At 41.7% G+C, this 19962-nt stretch overlaps 3 protein-coding genes and 1 pseudogene across 7 annotated transcripts in view; 3 read left to right on the top strand and 1 right to left on the bottom strand.

Annotated features, from left to right (window-relative positions):
• The window catches only part of LOC142852273 (liver carboxylesterase 1-like), an 86623-nt gene extending 80301 nt beyond the window's left edge, over positions 1 to 6322 (top strand). For 3 of the 5 annotated variants that reach the window (XM_075976891.1, XM_075976892.1, XM_075976893.1), the window contains one exon: positions 4190 to 5519. In XM_075976891.1, coding sequence (XP_075833006.1) covers positions 4190 to 4248 — 59 coding nt within the window. In that variant the 3' untranslated portion in view covers positions 4249 to 5519. Of the gene's footprint in view, positions 1 to 4189 lie in introns of all 5 variants that reach the window. The other 2 variants (XM_075976895.1, XM_075976894.1) reach the window with 2 other exon arrangements.
• The window catches only part of Bbs2 (Bardet-Biedl syndrome 2), a 353246-nt gene that overhangs the window by 233025 nt on the left and 100259 nt on the right, over positions 1 to 19962 (bottom strand). The gene's annotated exons all lie outside the window — the stretch shown is intronic.
• On the top strand, positions 6158 to 10255 carry LOC142852272 (splicing factor 3B subunit 1 pseudogene; annotated as a pseudogene).
• The window catches only part of LOC142852271 (ubiquitin carboxyl-terminal hydrolase CYLD-like), a 77318-nt gene continuing 70493 nt past the window's right edge, over positions 13138 to 19962 (top strand). The window contains 4 exon segments of the mRNA XM_075976890.1: positions 13138 to 13632; positions 13634 to 14077; positions 15201 to 15485; positions 17651 to 17756. Coding sequence (XP_075833005.1) covers positions 13573 to 13632; positions 13634 to 14077; positions 15201 to 15485; positions 17651 to 17756 — 895 coding nt within the window. The 5' untranslated portion in view covers positions 13138 to 13572.

Raw genomic sequence — 19962 nt, 5'->3', positions numbered from 1 at the left:
AGCAAAGCGCATTTCTGGCAGTATCTGCACAGGAGATGACTCTCCCTAAATGTGCTTGGGATCATCCTGTAGGCTGGTGCCCAGGTGGAGTAAATGGGAGGAAGAAAGAGCCAGCCTGCATAGGCATCCCCTGGGGTCCTGACCACCATAGTGCTTGCTGCTTAGCAGGGCTATGCCCTCCCCACATGACGGGGTGAGAAGGCCATACTCATCAAAATAAAAGCTCTTACTCCTAGTATCTTTATTTTATGTATTTGTCATGGTGACAGAACGTCTGGTTAAAAGCATTCATACCAGGCATAGAGTCGCTGATAGGACTATTGCATAAGGTCTGCAAGGACTTTCGACAGTTGGAGATATGGAGAAGAGGCTGTTGTAAGCAGAACCAGAAGGCAGACACGAGTGTTGAGCCTTAGGCTTTATGTGGCAAGGAGACTCTACTGGGAACTGAGCTGCCAGGCCTCTAGTAGAGGATGATATGAATGTGTCACAGGAAAAGTGTAAACTGACTTAAAGCATTACGAGATTTTTGGTGTTTTTTTTCTTTGTTTGTTAGGTTGGTTTTTGGTAATATGGTAGGCCAGTTCTAGAGTATTAACTCTGTAAATAATGCTATTTACATCTCTGCTGAGCGGCAGAGATGGCCAGGAGTAGTGAATAGTGGTAATACTGGGGATAAACCCTTGCTGGTGGGTGGCCTTAAATGGCATTACTTTATCCTCAAGAGCACCGCAGGGTCCTGGCCACTGTCCTGGCAGTGCTGACAGTTTAGTGTCATCAGATTTTGGTCCTCATTTTCTTCCTAACGGATTTGAGGGAGAAGGGCTGTTGATGTAGGGCTGGTTCTTCCAGGCACCGTAGGCCTCTGCACAGTTCTCTTGTGCTTTTCAATACTGTCGATGTTCAATAATTATTCATTCTAAAGGGATTATGCACGAGACGCAGCTGTCTTTGGTTTTATATTATGAAATAGCCTTGTATTGTGGGGTGTTAACTCTGGAGAGTCGCCCTCATACTCAAAGTATTCATTAAAAAAAATCTCCTGAGGTGGGGGTTCCTTGGACCTCCCACAGGACAGGGAACCCTGATTGCTTTTTGGGCTGGGGGGGACTTAATTGGGGGAGGGGGGAAATTGCATTATAAAGATATATAATTAAAATCTCAACATTATAGATTCAAAGAGAACTTACATTAAAGAACATCAAATTGCTAATGATTTCAATGTTAGAGATAATTAAACTGATAAAGAAAAAAAATAAAAAAATAAAAAAAATAAAAATATCACAAGAGGGACAGATTGCAATTCTCAAAAAAAAAAAATCTCCTGATACTCCCTAGGGGTGTGTGGCTATTATCAGGCTGACCCAAAGGAACACATTTTGTATTCCATTTCCTTTACTGGTATCTTGTTAAAATTTTTTTGCCTGAAGAATATTCTTTTGTTTATGAAAACATGAATAACATTGTATAAAACAGTCCCTTTCTGTCAGAATGCTCCAATGTAGCCTTAATTTTGTTAAACGAGACGATTGAAGTGCTAATATGGAAAGAGATGTCCCATGTACTATTTCTGTATCATTAAAACACAGTTTTTATGGTTCTTTCTCTTTGATTTCTTTAGGGGAAGGGTCTTGGGTTGGGGGAACATAGAAGTTGGTTCTTCATCAAGCTTCCAGGCACACATTGTGTCTAGGGCATGTTTTAGGGTGTCGCCATTTGACTCTGGGTCATGGCATGGCCTCTACCCACTCTGGATATGTGCTGGCTATGGCTCATCACCACCATCTCTAAGCCTCCAAACACAGCTTAATCCTCCCAAGTTGCTATTTCACCTGCAGGTATGTGGCCAGAGCTGTGTGTTTCACAGGGTGCATGCTGGGCGTAAGAACTGCCAAGGACATGGCTGCTTCTCTGTAATGCCCAGGGAATGATCCCATGACATTTTCGGAACTGAATTTTTACTCCAGGCTTCTTTTAGATAATAAAATGCATGAGAAGTCCGGCTTCCTTGGAGACTAAGCCCCTCACTGCTTACAGGAAGGGACACTAGACTGATCTGAGTTTTATTGCTGCTGTAGTATGTCAAGGTTTCTGTTTAGAAAACCCACAGCTTAAAACATGACCGTGCTGGTAACAGCATGCCGCAGCTCTACTTTTTCCTGCTGAATTCAGAGGTTGGCAAACACTTTCAGAGATTTTCCTCTTGCATTTGGGCCTAGTGATGTGACTGGCATTGCGCTGCCCACCTGTGTATACGAACAGTCAAGTGAAGATCCAGTCTTTGCTGAGGAAAGCTGACCTAGCCAGAGGAACTCCGATCCTACCCTTGACCCCTGGCCAGGCTCCCTGACACAGTCTGAAGGATGGGACGCACTGTCAGTAAGGGTTTTCCATCCTGGCTAGAGGCCGGGTCTGCACAAGGATATTTTCCCATGGTGCTCACGGCTGGACGTAGGCCCATGGGAATATCCGAAGGTGACTCAGAGGTATTTGTCTCTTGTGCAGCCAAGTAGGAACCACTTATGGACAGAGTTTTTTAAGGGAAGCAATCCTCACATCATCCCTTCTGGGAACCTTCTGCTCCAGTGGAAGATAGGCTGTGGGTGAAAGTTCCAGAGGGGAAGTAGAAAAGTATGGGAAAGCTGCTGACTCAGCCTTTGAAGAAAGGTAGGGGACGTGTGTGTTGGATGTAGGAGATTGAGTTTAGATGCAAGGTGGGAGAAGGTTTGAATAAAGAATACTGATGAGGCAGGAGAGATGGTTCAGTGGTTAAGAGCACTGGCTGCTCTTCCCCAAGACCTGAGTTCAAACCCCCTACACCCACATGGTGGCTCACAGCCATTGGAAGTTCCAGTCCCAGAGGAATTTTCTGGACTCTGAAGGCCACATCGGTGCACAGAAATACATGCAGGCAAACACCTATGCACATAAAAGCAAAGATTAAAAAATTTAGAAAGAATACTAATATAGGCACTGTGAGGATGCTATGTGTTTTGTTTGGGAAACACTCCAAAGTGTGTGTGAATTCCACGTGTTGTTTCTGATGTCATTCAAAAGAACAACCCACCAGTTATGGGGAACAACAGTTGGGGACAGTTTCATGCCTGTCTTCACCTTTGGTGAACAGCAGGTCTCGGTGGCCTGCCAGCCATGGTGGGGAACAGCTTTACAGTGTTCAGTTTTGATGGTAGGGGTTGTTTCTGGGATCTGATTACAGCCGGGAGGTGATTGAAGACTGACCTGCAAATTATGGAAACTGGGTGATTTCTCTTAGCAAGGAGCTCTTGTTACAAAGAGCGACTAAAATCTGCAAGGATTTTATCATTCGACACTACCGCTTCTCAAGACTGTATGTCAGTGTGGTGGGCTCTGCTTGGTGGCCGGTTGGTCTCACCAGCCTGTGGAATAAACGCTTCCCAGCTCTGTGCTCTACTAGCCACAGAGGACCAAGGCTGCTAGGGGTTGTCATGAGGTGTGACACAGCAGGCAGACCTGCTAAGTCAGAGGTTCCCCCAGAGAAGCATTAGGGGAGGTCTTGAAGACAGCGACTGCAGGCCTGGAGGATGGGAAGCTGAGCGCAGAGTGTGGGGGACATGGGAGCAACCCTGATGGTTACCTCTGCTTGTTTTGTGGCAGACTCCTTACCATGGCCATTGCAAGCTATCAGAGCTCAGCAGCTGGAACTGGAAAGGGGCACAGAAGTGTTCTTCAGAAAAGTGCAGAGCATGTCCACTCCAAATGCTAGAATCCAGACCAAGTCTCTGCGCACTGCCTGGGAACCTGGCCTAGCCCAATACCGTTTTCCCAAGTGGCAGTGTGGTGGGGCACAGTCATACCCACTCACCTATTCTGCGTCGGTCTGGCAACAGCCGAATTGTGGAACTGTGACAGAAAACTTGAGGCCTGCACAGCCTAAAGTATTTACTCTCTGGCTAGTTCCAGAAAAGTCTACCCGCTACTGTTATGGCTTTATAAGACAGATACGTAAAGGAAGGGTTGAGTCTCTAAAGGTTGGTCTTCTTGTACATGTAATTAATTATGTATCTCTCTCCTCTGTTCTTCCTCCTCCCTCTCTTCCTCTCTCTCTCTCTCTCTCTCTCTCTCTCTCTCTCTCTCTCTCTCTCTCTCTCGGTGAACTGGAATTTGCCATAATCCTCCTGCCTCGGTTTTCTGAGTACTGGGACTACAGGTTTGAATCAACTCTCCTGCCTCGGTTTAACTTCCATAACGGATGTGTTTAAGACGTAGCCCACTGCTGTCAATCCCTGAAGATTTAACTCTCGCTTCTCAGGGGCCCCTTGCGTGCATGCTTGTTTACCACGGACTCCTCCAATGCCCTGCACGGACCGTTCTCCCTGCCCTCTTCACCCTCCTAGAACATTTGCTCTGACCTGTTGTTTGCTGCAGTCTCAGAACTGGCAGCAGGGCCTTCTCTGGTTCTGTGGTCCCTGTCCTGCGAGCCTGACACATAGCAGGCGCTCAGAGGCTTGACTGGGGGCATGGAGCTGTTAGCCCCTTATCCAGATAAGCTGTTCTATTCACTACTGTGGACACAGTCAGAACCGGATCACTTTCAGTCCTTTTGAGAAAGTACAAGAGGCTCCCATCGCCAGCTGCCCCGTGACACATGTTCTTGGAGACATCGCAGATCTTCCCCATAATGCTTTCCGCAGATGTCGAATGAAGCCATGTTTATAAAGTTCTTGATCGCGATGCCTGGTGCTGAAGAAACTCCTCACGAGTAGCAGCCGAAGCGGCAACATAGTGGAAATACAATTCCGAACTTAGCCTTTCAAGACTATTTACCCCCCCCCCCCTTCAGCCTCCACTGCCTCAGCAAGTCTTCATGCTGCTTGGTAAAATTCGGATTCCCCAAGCATCTTGTCCGGCGGCAGCAGCACCGTCTTGTGGTTACATTAGGTTATGACAAAATACATGACCGCTCCCAAGTAGTCAGCCCCCGTCAGACTGTATGTGTGGAGGGAGCAGGTGATGTTGGAAGCAAACCTGGCCTTGGGGGCTATGTGACACATCCTAAATGACACGCAGGAGGTCTTAAGCTTCCCCCGTGTGACTTAAAGACAGATGGTGGTTCTGGCCGTTTCTGCTGCCACTGTCCTCTTTCCTAATTGGCTCTGCCCTAGTTCTGACTCCAGCTTGAGTTTTCTGGCGCCTCTAAAGCCGCATTTGAAATGAGTTAGCGCCATCTACTGGGAGAACACAGGAAGACAGGTTGGGGAGTCCCAGCCCAGGTCTGAAGAATGAATCTTGTAAAGAGGGAAGGTCATGCGTGTTTCTTATATTTGGATAATACCTTAAAAAGTATTTTGTTATGTTTGCTTTGACTATTCTAGTTGTGACCTATCCCATTACTGAGTATAAACTCAGGTTCACTTGTGCAACAAGTTGGCTGACTTCATCACTCTCTGCTAGTTCACTTTAAAAATGGTGTTTTAAAACTTCTGTTTCCAGGAACCTTTTTACTAACCAAGAAGCTATCTTTTTCCTTTTTTTTTTAAACTGTGGACTACCTCCATTAATGAGTTGCAAAATGCAATTTTGTAAACAAATTCATTTAAAATATAATATCGTAAAACAAATAAAATGATTTGCTTTGATTTGATAATGCTTCATTTACACTTATATTTTTTATTTGAAGTTGCAGCATTAGTTGTTAAGTTAGAGAATCAATAGAACAGGCAGTTTCCAGCTTACTATTTAAACATACCTGGTTTTAGAAAAAATTATTTTAAAAATAAAATAGCTGTGAAATGGTTTTGGCCAAAAATTTTGCATTTTAAAGAGATCCTCAAACAATAAGTCACTGCTTTTTGACTGCCTCAACCTCTGGGACCAGTCTCAAGAATATCTTTGTAATAAGGCTTTATGCACCTTATTTTTCAAGACCCTTCTAGAATTTGTCTGTTCCTTTTGTTTTTGTTGCTTTGCTTTTTCAGACACAGAAACATACCTCATCACCTCACTTCTTAGAACTGATTGGAAATAGTAAATTGGAAAGCAAGGAGGCCACAAAAAGAGTCAAAGACAGACTGCAGGAAACCACAGAAAATGGCTGATTGCGAGAGGGACAGCATAGGCCAGAGTGCGGCGGGCGTTCCGGAGCGCGCACGTAAAGCACGCAGCTCCTCCCTCGGCGGGCGGGCCGCGGCGGCGGCGGCGAGCGGAAGTGCCTGGGAGAGCCCGTGTGTGTGTTCGAGTGGACAAGATGGCGAAGATCGCCAAGACTCACGAAGATATTGAAGCACAGATTCGAGAAATTCAAGGCAAGAAGGCAGCTCTTGATGAAGCCCAAGGAGTGGGCCTTGATTCCACAGGTTATTATGACCAAGAAATTTATGGCGGAAGTGATAGCAGATTTGCTGGATATGTGACATCAATTGCTGCAACTGAACTTGAAGATGATGACGATGACTACTCATCCTTGACCAGTCTGCTCGGTCAGAAGAAGCCTGGGTACCATGCCCCCGTGGCACTGCTTAACGACATACCGCAGTCGACAGAGCAGTCCGATCCATTTGCTGAGCACCGTCCTCCGAAGATCGCAGACCGGGAGGATGAGTACAAGAAGCACAGGCGGACCATGATAATCTCCCTAGAGCGTCTTGATCCCTTTGCAGATGGAGGGAAGACCCCTGACCCTAAAATGAATGCAAGAACTTACATGGATGTTATGCGGGAACAGCATTTGACTAAGGAAGAGAGAGAAATTAGGCAACAACTAGCAGAAAAAGCTAAAGCTGGGGAGCTTAAAGTCGTGAACGGAGCAGCAGCATCCCAGCCCCCCTCAAAACGAAAACGGCGCTGGCATCAAACCGCTGACCAGACTCCTGGTGCCACTCCCAAAAAGCTGTCAAGTTGGGATCAGGCAGAGACCCCTGGACATACCCCTTCTTTAAGACGGGATGAGACACCAGGTCGTGCAAAAGGAAGTGAAACTCCTAGAGCAACCCCAGGCTCAAAAATATGAGATCCTACACCTAGTCACACACCTGCGGGAGCTGCTACTCCTGGACGAGGCGATACCCCAGGCCATGCAACCCCAGGCCACGGTGGTGCAACTTCCAGTGCTCGTAAGAACAGATGGGATGTGACCCCCAAAACAGAAAGAGATACTCCTGGGCATGGAAGTGGATGGGCTGAGACGCCTCGAACAGATCGAGGTGGAGACTCTATCGGTGAGACACCAACTCCTGGAGCAAGCAAAAGAAAGTCTCGTTGGGATGAAACGCCAGCTAGTCAGATGGGTGGAAGCACTCCTGTTCTGCCTCCAGGAAAGACACCAATTGGCACGCCAGCCATGAACATGGCTACCCCCACGCCAGGTCACATAATGAGCATGACTCCTGAGCAGCTTCAGGCATGGCGGTGGGAGAGAGAAATTGATGAGCGGAACCGCCCACTTTCTGATGAAGAATTAGATGCTATGTTTCCAGAACGATACAAGGTCCTTCCCCCTCCAGCCGGTTATGTCCCTATCCGGACCCCAGCTCGGAAACTGACCGCAACCCCCACGCCTTTGGGCGGCATGACTGGGTTCCACATGCAGATGGAGGATAGAACTATGAAGAGTGTGAGCGACCAGCCGTCTGGGAACCTTCCGTTTCTGAAACCCGATGACATCCAGTACTTTGATAAGCTGTTGGTTGATGTCGACGAATCAACACTTAGTCCAGAGGAGCAAAAGGAGAGAAAAATAATGAAGTTGCTTTTAAAAATTAAGAATGGTACACCTCCAATGTACCTCCTTACGTCAGATTACTGATAAAGCTCGAGAATTTGGGGCTGGACCTTTGTTTAACCAGATTCTTCCTTTGTTGATGTCTCCTACACTTGAGGATCAAGAGCGTCATTTACTTGTGAAAGTTATTGATAGAATATTGTATAAACTTGATGACTTAGTGCGGCCGTATGTGCACAAGATTCTTGTGGTTATTGAACCACTGCTGATTGATGATTACTATGCTGGAGTGGAAGGCAGAGAAATTATTTCTATTTTGGCAAAGGCCGCTGGTCTGGCTACTATGATTTCCACCATGAGACCTGACATAGATAACATGGATGAATATGTCTGAAACACAACGGCTAGAGCTTTTGCTGTTGTAGCCTCTGCCCTGGGCATTCCTTCTCTATTGCCCTTCTTAAAAGCTGTGTACAAAATCAAGAAGTCTTGGCAAGCGAGGCACACTGGCATTAAGATTGTACAGCAGATAGCTATTCTTATGGGCTGTGCTATCTTGCCGCATCTCAGAAGCTTAGTTGAAATCATCGAACATGGGCTTGTGGATGAGCAGCAGAAAGTCCGGACCATCAGTGCTTTGGCCATTGCTGCTTTGGCTGAAGCAGCAACTCCTTACGGTATCGAATCTTTTGATTCTGTGCTCAAACCTCTATGGAAGGGCATCCGCCAACACAGAGGAAAGGGTTTGGCCGCTTTCTTAAAGGCTATTGGGTATCTTATTCCTCTTATGGATGCAGAATATGCCAACTACTATACTAGAGAAGTGATGTTGATCCTTATGCGAGAGTTCCAGTCTCCAGATGAAGAAATGAAGAAAATTGTATTGAAGGTGGTGAAGCAGTGCTGTGGAACGGATGGTGTGGAAGCGAACTACATTAAGACAGAGATCCTCCCTCCTTTCTTCAAACACTTCTGGCAGCACAGAATGGCTTTGGATAGAAGAAATTACCGACAGTTAGTTGATACAACTGTGGAGTTGGCAAACAAAGTAGGAGCAGCAGAGATAATATCTAGGATTGTGGATGATCTGAAAGATGAAGCTGAGCAGTACAGGAAGATGGTGATGGAAACAATTGAGAAAATTATGGGCAACCTGGGTGCAGCAGATATTGATCACAAACTCGAAGAGCAGCTGATTGATGGCATTCTCTATGCGTTCCAGGAACAGACCACAGAGGATTCGGTAATGTTGAACGGCTTTGGCACAGTAGTTAATGCTCTTGGCAAAAGAGTCAAACCGTACTTGCCTCAGATCTGTGGTACTGTTTTGTGGCGGTTAAATAACAAATCAGCAAAGGTTCGGCAACAGGCAGCTGACTTGATTTCCCGCACTGCTGTTGTAATGAAGACTTGTCAAGAGGAAAAACTGATGGGGCACTTGGGTGTGGTGCTGTATGAATACTTGGGTGAAGAATACCCTGAAGTATTGGGGTGCATTTTCGGAGCACCGAAGGCTATTGTTAACGTTATAGGTATGCACAAGATGACACCACCAATTAAAGATCTGCTGCCTAGACTCACCCCCATCTTAAAGAACAGGCATGAAAAAGTACAGGAGAATTGTATCCATCTCGTTGGACGCATTGCTGACAGGGGAGCAGAATATGTATCTGCAAGAGAGTGGATGAGGATTTGCTTTGAACATTTAGAGCTCCTAAAAGCACACAAAAAGGCCATTCGAAGAGCTACTGTCAACACTTTCGGGTACATTGCGAAGGCCATCGGCCCTCATGACGTATTGGCTACGCTTTTAAACAACCTCAAAGTTCAGGAAAGGCAGAACAGAGTTTGTACCACTGTGGCCATCGCCATTGTTGCTGAGACATGCTCCCCCTTCACAGTGCTCCCCGCCTTAATGAATGAGTACAGAGTTCCTGAACTTAACGTCCAAAACGGAGTGCTGAAATCCCTGTCCTTCTTGTTTGAGTACATCGGCGAAATGGGGAAAGACTACATGTACGCGGTAACGCCTTTACTCGAGGATGCGTTAATGGACAGGGACCTGGTGCACAGGCAGACAGCTAGCGCAGTGGTACAACACATGTCACTTGGTGTCTATGGCTTTGGCTGTGAAGACTCTCTGAATCACTTACTGAACTATGTATGGCCGAATGTGTTTGAGACATCGCCCCCCGTGATCCAGGCCGTCATGGGAGCTCTGGAGGGCCTGAGAGTTGCTATTGGACCCTGCAGAATGTTGCAGTACTGCTTACAGGGTCTGTTTCACCCAGCTCGGAAAGTCAGAGATGTGTACTGGAAGATTTACAACTCCATCTACATCGGCTCCCAGGACGCTCTCATAGCACATTACCCGAGGATCTACAACGACGATAAGAACACCTATATTCGTTACGAACTTGACTTGTAATTTTATCTTGTGTCTAATGCACAGCTGTTTCACACCTTAAACTTGCTTCTGTCTGATATAAACTTGTAAAACATTGCAGATCCGTGTAGAGCTGGTCATAGAGGTAGGTAGAAATCCAGTAGCATGATTTTGAAATAACTTTTGTTTTTGATGTTAAACAGTAAACGCTAGTAGTGACCAAGGACGCAGTGATTACACACTATACTGGAGGGATTGTCATTTTTTATTCATCTTTATGAAGATTTAGAATTCATTCCTTGTGTTTAAAGGGAATGTTAAATTGAGAAATAAACATTCGTGTACAAAAAAAAAGAGAGACAGTATAGTATAGAGTATGATTTGTAGAACACAGGAAAGGGACTCAGAGGCTAGGATGGAAAGCTTTTTAATGAAATAATAAACAGACATATATTTTGAGGCTCACTAATAATAATTTATATTCCTAATGATTCTTAGCGATTGAGAAAAAAGTAATTTCCTTTCTTGAAAAATGCTGACATATTAATAGCATTTTAGTCAAAAAAAACAAAACAAAACAACAACAAAAGACCAAACACTTTATCTTGGTTCCTCAGAGGCACACAGCCACATTAAAGGGTTGTATAGCTTCTTTGGTGCTTTTTTTGAGGGATTTTGTTTATGTGGGGCTAAGGTTGAGGTGTCCACAGGTGTGTTATGTAAGTGCCAGCTCTAGATTGATTCCGTTTCTGTTGACGTAGACAGTGCCCTCAAGTGGAGTTAAAGACACATTACAAAAGGAAGCAGAAAGAGGAGCTGCTCAAGCTGCCATGGCCTTCATCCATCTTTACCAAATATCGCACAGAGGCTTTAAGTGATGGTGGATTGGAGGAGTGCTGACTTTAGCCTGTCTCGGGTGATTTGTGTCTCTCATTTGGGCTTACAGAGGGACAGACTTGTGAAAATGTTACCGTGATGGGACACTTCATCACCTAAAAGTGTTTTCTGAGAGAACTGTTACTGTGTGTTGAATTGCCAGGTTGCTTAATCATTGAGTCAAATAATACAGTTTGATGCTTTAGTTTTAAGTTTATTTGATTTGAATTACAAGAATAAAATGCTTACATAGTATAATGTTATTAATTTCTGCCTATAAGCACAGGGCTGGAGAAGGATTTCTCTGTCTCCAAAGAAGGATGAAACAAACATGAACTGTATTTGGGAATCAAGTAGCTATATTCTTATGGCAGAGATACATGGAAACCATTCTTTTCATGGAGATAATTAAATAAGTCCTTAATTTTAAGGAATGAAATTGAGTTTTTAAAATTTTTCTTTGGCAGTTAGCCTCTATGCCATGGGTTTCTGAACTGGTTTATAGTACCTGGCATGGATTCCCTCTACCAGAGCAGGCCTCACACTCAATAGAGCATGGTTGACTGAGTCCATCACAGTCTTGCCTGCTTGGTTAGTATTGTAGTCCATAGGATTCCCAGCTGGCCAAGACCACTGATGTCCCACTCTGCCTACCCAGCCTGCGTAGTTAGCACCCTTCAGCACTGTGAAAGCTAGCCAGAGGAGGACGTGTCTATCCCAGCTCTAGCTTCGTTTCTTGGTTTCTCTGTATCTTACAGCTAAGGAATGTGGTGTCTTAAGTAACAGAATCTCATCATCTAGTTCTGGTGGGCAACCAAGAGGACTGTCAAGAGTCTGGACTGTCTTGGGGGCATTTGGAAGCTCCCTGCCTAACAATTCCTAAGGAGGTATTCCTACATCTGGCACTGGGTGGGATTTTCGTTTAATAACCATGACTTCCAGGGGTAGCATTATTTACTCAAGCAGGATATCTCCCTTATAAAGCTAATTTTCTTTTAACTTATATTTCTAAATTGGCTTATGAAAGAGGATATATTTGACTGGAAAAGTGGCGTAGCTGGTAAAGGTGCTTGCTGCCAAGCCTGATGACCTGAATTCAATTCCTGGAGCTTACACGGTGGATTGAGAGAACCAATCCCTCTGTTGTCCTTGTACCTTTACATATGAACTGTGGTATTTGTGTGTAACAAGAGTGGACAACTTTGCCTTGCTCCTGATTTAGTGGGATAGCTTCAAACTTTTCTCCATTTAGCCTGGTGTTGACAATGGGCATGTCATTTACAGCACTTGAAGTTATGTTGTTTTAAGTCATTAGTTAAAGTTGTCTTTAAAAATGAGGCTACAAATTGTAAAATTATTTTTCTAACAGTTTTAAATGCATGTTAGAGCTGGAAAATAATCACTTGTGTGTTCAACCCTTTATACATAATTAAAATTGTGGTATAAAGCCCACAATTTATAGATAAAAGCATCTATAATTCAGTATAATTTATAGACATAAACATCAAAATCAGATTGGACTAAATATCTTAGAGCAATGTAATAGAGTCATATGTCATTATTGCATTGTCCAACCTTTGATGCTACAAATCATTTCCTAACATATATATGTGTATATATATACTCAAGATTATATTTAATGCTTGTGATGGTAAGAAATTAAATAGTAGTTATAATTAGTATAGTTAATATCTCCTTGTCTAAGCACCAAAGTTATATGAAAATGAAATTGAGGGGCTAAAGAGATTGGTCAGCAGTTAAAAGTGTGTACTGCTCTTCCAGAGGACCTGAATTCAGTTCTCTTCACCCATGGTGGGTGGCTCACAACTGCCTATAACTCCAGTTGCAGAGGATCTAACAGCCCCCTTTTGGCCTCTGGGAGTACACACATGTGCCATACAGTCACAGAGATACAACACATATATGTAAATAAAAATAAAATGTATAAAAAATAAAATTGAGGAGATAATGTTCCATTACCAGAATGAAGCATATAGATAAATGAATTGTGGATAAAGTTTCAGAATGTAATATTGTCGTATTTTTAAGTTAGAAAAGGTATTCGATACTGTAATGTGTTACTTTCTAAGTTACATGTTTAGAAATAGCCTTTTTAATTTATAAGATTATGTGCATTTTTTCAAATATTGTATCTTATTCATTCATGTTAGACAGAAATGCTACTTTGTAAAGTTTAAAAAGTCTCAGAGTCTGTATATTAGGGTAATCTTAAAGTTTTTGTTGGATTCTATCTAATTTTATAATTTTGGAAAAGTTGTTACTGTTTTTAAGGATGCCTTGTAGCTGGAGTTCTTTAAAAATGCAGTTACAGTGGACACAAGTCATATGGGTCGTTTAGCTCATTGAGATATTTATATAGTCAAATGAGATTTTAAAACATCTTTAGTTTTATTTTAAGATTGTATTGAGTAGAGTCTAAAGTTTGTTTTGCTTGTTTGCCAGGCACTTTGAATTGCTGTCTTTTTACAGCATAGACACCAGGTTGTTAACAACTTGCTTTAGGATTCCAGTAACTTCATTTTTGGGGATTTTATGACAGATTTGCTAGTGGCTCCTTTTTGTGAGTTGATGTTCTGAAGTTACTGTCACAATGAGTCCAGGCCTATGGAGCCAAAAGAAAGTTACTTCACCTTACTGGGAAGAACGGATTTTTTTATCTGCTTCTTCAAGAATGCAGTGTAACAGACAAACAGACACAGAAACTCCTAAAAGTACCCAAAGGAAGTATAGGACAGTACATCCAAGACCGTTCTGTGGGGCATTCAAGAGTTCCTTCTGCAAAAGGCAAGAAAAATCAGATTGGATTAAAAATCTTAGAGCAACCTCACGCAGTTCTATTTGTTGATGAAAAGGATGTTGTAGAAACCACTGAGAAATTTAGAGAGTTGCTGTTGGCAATTACCAACTGTGAGGAGAGGCTCAGCCTATTTAGAAACAGAATTCGACTAACTAAAGGCCTCCAGGTAGATGTGGGCAGCCCTGTGAAAGTACAGCTGCGATCTGGGGAAGAGAAATTTCCAGGAGTTGTGCGCTTCAGAGGACCGTTATTAGCGGACAGGACAGTGTCGGGGATTTTCTTTGGAGTAGAATTGCTGGTAAGTTTGCTAGGCCATTTGAGAGAGAGAAGGAGAGAGAGCGAGCGTATGAGAAAGCGAGTGTGCGCGTGAGCGAGAGGCCACGAGCACATATTTTCCCCTTTATAAGATTTGTGTTTTATGTTTGTTTGTTTTTAGTACAGTTCTCAGGATGGACCTCAGGACCCTCTGCCTCTGAGCTATAGTTCAGCCCCCAAATTTATTTAATGATAAATTGAGAGGATATAAAGACAATTCTTGAAAACTTTAAAAAATTATCTCTTACGGTAGAAACTTACAAGTCATTATTCTGGACGTCATATCTTAGAAGATTTTAAGCTTCCCATATTAAAAGTTAACACGGCCAATTGTAATTATAAACACTTAAAAAATTGTCAACTATCTTGTGATAGTACCCACAAGATTCCCAGTTCTTAGTGTATGCTACTAAGTATTACAGTTTAGAGGTAAAATTTTTGAAGTGTGTTGCAGCAATTTCAGTTTGCTCATGCTTATCCCGGAATGTATAAACTGCCTTGGAACTTATGTGCCGTGGCAACATAGCTAAGAATTCTATATTCCAAACTGACTATTGGTTCACATTTGGACACTCTCAGGAGTAGAGAGAGGTTGTGCTTTAGGTGCTTCTTGATTTGGCTTTTCAAGCAGTGAAATAATTAGGCTGTGACTGCCAGCTATGGTATGTACTAGCAGGGTTGCCAGCTACTTAACCTACATCAAGTTCTCCTAACCTGTTCCTCATCTGTGACGTGCTCAGAGCACACATGACTTATAGTAGTTGTACGGTGGATGGCTGTAGATGGTTACAGTTTGTTCTCAGTAAATGGAGCTGATGCTGCTGTTTGGTTAAAGTTGAATGCCTGTTCATGACAAAAGTCATGGTAGAAGTATGTTGTAAATTTAATCCTCACTCTTTCTCAAAAGAATTATGATCTGAAATTATGAGTTAGTTTGATCATCAGATACAGCTTCTTTATTCTTTAAACACCCTAAACCCAACAGCAGCTGCTAGTCATATTTCATATTATGGATATAATTTAGAGTTTTTCCAAAGTAATTTCCTCAAATCCCTTTAATGGATAATCTTTTTTATATCTCTTTTTTAAAAAACTTTGAAAACTAGGAAGAGCGTCGTGGCCAAGGTTTCACTGATGATATAGATCAATGTGATGAAGATTGTGGCGTGTTTGTGGCATTGGACAAGCTGGAGCCCATAGACAATGATGACAACGGCTTGGGAAGTGATTTTGCAGCCCTGGGGGATATGATGGTGGCTGAACCTTCCCCTTTCGAAATAAACTCCAGAGTATCTCTGAAGGTCGGAGAAAGTATAGAATCTGGAACAGTAATATTCTGTGATGTTTTGCCAGAAATAGAGAATCTAGGATATTTTGTTGGTGTGGACATGGTAAGGATTTTTTGAGTTTTATTATTGTGAATATATATATTAATTTTATTATCAATTTAGGAATAAATTGAACACTTTGTATTCTTCAAATGGACTAATTTACAGTATTTTAAAGAAGATATTCCAGTTTGTCTTTGGTACAGGAACATTACAGTAGGAATATGAGCAGAAACAATACGTTTCCCACATTTTTTTGTGTTTTAATAAACTGGGATAATACTCTCAGTCTTTAAATTCTGCTTATTTTAACTGACCAGTAGACAAAAACAAAAACCAAACCAAAACAATAAAACAAACTGACATTTCTCTGCTAAGTCCAAATATATTGTATGATACTGTGTTTTCCTTTAATTTAAAAATACTTTTGATACTTTTTTGTATATTTGCTAAAGTTTAATTAATTTTCTCATAATAATGAATGTAGAAAGTTATTAATAGAAAATACTCAGGAAAAGAACCATACTGCTTTTTGAGTTGACAGAGTATTCCCACAGGATTTTCACCGTCTAAAAACTGTTTTCTTATTGCGGCAAACTGTGTATAAGAAAGGTTCCAGTGTAACCATGGTTACACTAACAGTTCAAATCATTTGGCATATTCTAATCATGGCCTCTCCACTGTCTGTCTACAGAACTTTTCCATCATCCTGTGCTGTGCTCTGTTTCTATTAAATAAATTCTGCCCAGTTTGCCCATGCCTGGTAACTACAGACTGGGTGTTTGCCTGCTGTAGGTACCTCAGAAGTGAGGTCATATGGTATAATATGACTCCTTTTGTTTGTGTCACTCATTTTATTACTGAATAACCATACTCGCTAACAATGGATGCCTTCCAGTGCACATAGTGAATTAACGTGGCCCTAAGAGAATGAGGAGAAAGAAGTTGAGAACATTTTTATCTTAGACTGAAAGTATAGGCAAAAGTTCATTATGGATAAAGGAGATTCCTTCATAATTGTTCTTACCAGGGTGTGTTGGGAGAGGATTATGAGCAGCAGACTCACACAGCGAATATTTTTAATAATCATTTTTATTTATTCATAAATGCTCTACAGAGATGGTTGGGTATGAATGTTCCAGTGTTGCCTTGTACTTAGAAATTGTGTAAGATGGCTCATTAGTTAGGTACAAAATAAGAATTTGCCAGACTCTCGCTATGTGAAATTAGAGCCAGAGTAAGACCCGTGGGTCTCTCAGAATCGTTAATAATTAAGAACAAGAATTCTCTAAATGAGAGTCTAGTGTTTCAGAGGAGTTATAGACTGGGTAGAGAGAATGTTGGAGAAAGAAGGCCATTAGTTTTTGGACTTAGTCTCCCCTTGCTATAGGTTTCTTGGGCCAGGCTTTAGATGTTACAGGAACTGTTTGGGTCCTCTCCCTTCTTAATGGTGACCTAGGAGGTCATCTTATTTAGCCCAGGCAGGCTGTCTTGAGACTTGCCTGCCAGCTCCACACAAGTTCTGTCCATTGTTTGATTTATGTGAGCATCAGTTCCAAACAGTCCGGTTAGACTTCTTGATAAGAAAGTTCGTCGATCCCAACTTTTCTCATGGCTGTCTGTTTCCAGAGACACGCTAGCATTCCACACTCGTTCTCAGGGCAGTTGTTTCATGGCCATCTGCTTGTGCCTCACGAATAACTCCTGTGGCTGGTGACACAGTAGAGAATAACTTAGAAAATCAAGACTTTCCCCATTTTTTTGAGGAAAGTCTTGTATACCCACAGATAACAAGAGAATTCTGAAGTAACTGCTCTTCTGTTTATAAAAAGACACACAATAATACAGTGAGCAAAGTGCCCAGGGGATGCAGATGTGTGATTAACTTTAAGGGTAGGTTTCTGGGTAAAATAATGCAATCCTAGTAAGTTTTCTTTTGCAGACAATGTCTCTTTAAACCTCAGCTGGTGTTATTACTGCAGACTAAAGTATGAAAAACGCTTTTGATTCATTATTTTGTGTGTTTGCTGTAAGTTGATTGTTATTATTTTTATTGTAAAATGTTGTTACTTTTGCAGATATTTCTAATATAGCCTTTCTTTTGGGCGAAATAGTTAACATTTTTCTATGAAAGATATCTTAGGTAATACTTTCGAAAGAAATGTTGGTGTTCACATTTATATTTATTGACAAAGGTATATAAAGGTTTACTTTTTTGGCATTTCAAGGATAACCCTATTGGCAACTGGGATGGAAGGTTTGATGGAGTACAACTTTGTAGCCTTGCAAGTGTTGAAAGTACAATTCTTCTGCACATCAATGATATCATTCCAGGTATGTCTCCTTTATGTATTCAGAAGATAGTTTCTAACATGTATTTTGTTATGAGAATGCAAATATATAATAAAGATGGATCTTTTGAAGTTGGCTTTATATTGTAGAATTGTCGTTATATAGACTAACCTTTCTTTTCTCCTGAACCAAGGCAATAAAGGTTATTTCTAAAAGTATGTAAGTATAGTGAAGTTTATACATTATCTCTTACATTGTCTTCTCCTAGACATTCTAATAGAGAAAGAAATCCTGTCTTGTAATTGGAAGGTTCAAAAATACAAAAAATGCTGTCTCTTGGAGTAAGAGATGAAGCTAGAAGCTTTAAAAAAATTGTTTATCTCATCTAAACTCCACAGAGGATTCAGGATTCTTATTAAATAATGGCTGAAGTTCCTTTTTTGTTGTTTTTAATTATTTTTTTATTTATTTTACATCCTGATCTCAGTTTTCCCTCCCTCCTCTCCTCTTGTTCCCTCCCCCGCCCCTGACCCTGGTTGCCTCCCCTTTGTTTCTGTTCAGAGAGGGGCAGGCCTGCCATGGGTATTAAAGGATGGCATATCCAGTTGAGGTAGGACTAAGCTCCTCCCTTTCTATTAAGACTGGGCAAGGCAACCCAATATGATGAATAGGTTCCCAAAACTTAGCTTTAGAGTTAAGGATCCCAGTGTTAGGAGTCCCACAAGTAGATCAAGCTACACAACTGTCACACATATGAAGAGGGTTTAGGTCAGTCCCATGCAGGATCCTTCACTATAGGTCCAGAGTCTTGAGCTCCTATGAGCCCAGGTTAGTTGTTTCTGTGGGTTACTCCCTTTCTTCAACAGGATACTTGGAGTTTGGCCCAGTGCTTGGGTATGGTTCTCTGCCTCTGTTTCCATCAGTTACTGGATGAAGATGCTCTAATGACAATTAAGGTAGTCATCAATCTGAATATAATAGATGTCCAGTTCAGGGACCCTCTCTACTATTGCTAGGAGTCTTCACTGGGACCATCCTTGTGAATTCTTTAATTTCCCTGACATGAGATTTCTTCCTGACCCTGAAGTGCAACCTCATCGGGACAACTGTTTCATCATTCTCCCCCTCCAAGTTCTTTTTGTTTTAAGATGGTATTATGATTATGCTTCATAACTGTAGTCAGAAACTATTACATAGTTTTATTATATCTGTTATTCTTAGTATTTTACTACATATATTATTTATTACAAAATAATAATTAGGGCCAACAAGATGGCTCAGTGGGTAAAGGCACTTGCGCGCGCACACACACACACACACATACACACACACACACACACACACTGCTGGGTATGTAACACACAGAGTGTTTTACATTGTTATAATTGGTACAGTGGTAAAACACTTAACCTTTGAACTACAGCACAGCCCCTGAACTTAAAAAATAAATGAAAATAAAAACACCACCCAAAAATGAAAAACAAAAAACAACCCCCCCCCAAACTTAAGAACCTTTTGTTTTGCCTCAAATAAGTATCTTCTTTGGCTGCTATGAGGTGATTGACAATGGTAGTAACACCAGCCACTGCTGTTAGAATTCCCAGTGATAGGGTAGTGCATTGAAGCCAATAGAGGAATTCAGAAATAGGGATGTCCACAAGCCATAACCAGGGATGTGCCAGGCTTGGAATGAGATGGTTTATGCTATCTCTATGTCCTGAACAGATTTATAAGATAGGTATATATATATATATATATATATATATATATATACATATATACACACACACACACACACACACACACACACACACACACATATATATATATATATATATATATATATATATATATATATATATCTGATTAAAAATACAAAACAGGGAGGTTGGAGAGATTGCTCAGTAGTTATGACACTGACTGCTTTTCCAGAGGTCCTAAGTCCAATTCTCATGGTAACTTACAGCCATCTGTAGGGGGATCTGATGCCCTCTTTTGGCACAAAGTCATACATGCAGATAGAACACTCACATACATAAAATAAATAAATAAATAAATATTAAAAATATATAAAGCAGAATAAACAGCAAAAGCAACAAAAGCAAAACAAAATAAAAAACTTGTGGCTCAAATCAGACTTAAATTATCTATGATGAAAGTGAGTGGCAGAACCAAAGTCCAAAACTCATCTGATTATGAACCTGTGTTCTCTTTAGTCCCCAACAAATCTCATATCCTACGAGTACTC

This window comes from Microtus pennsylvanicus, chromosome 6 (genome assembly GCF_037038515.1).
Source record: "Microtus pennsylvanicus isolate mMicPen1 chromosome 6, mMicPen1.hap1, whole genome shotgun sequence".
Lineage (NCBI taxonomy): Eukaryota > Metazoa > Chordata > Mammalia > Rodentia > Cricetidae > Microtus > Microtus pennsylvanicus.
This window is presented reverse-complemented; position numbering and strand designations above follow the sequence as displayed.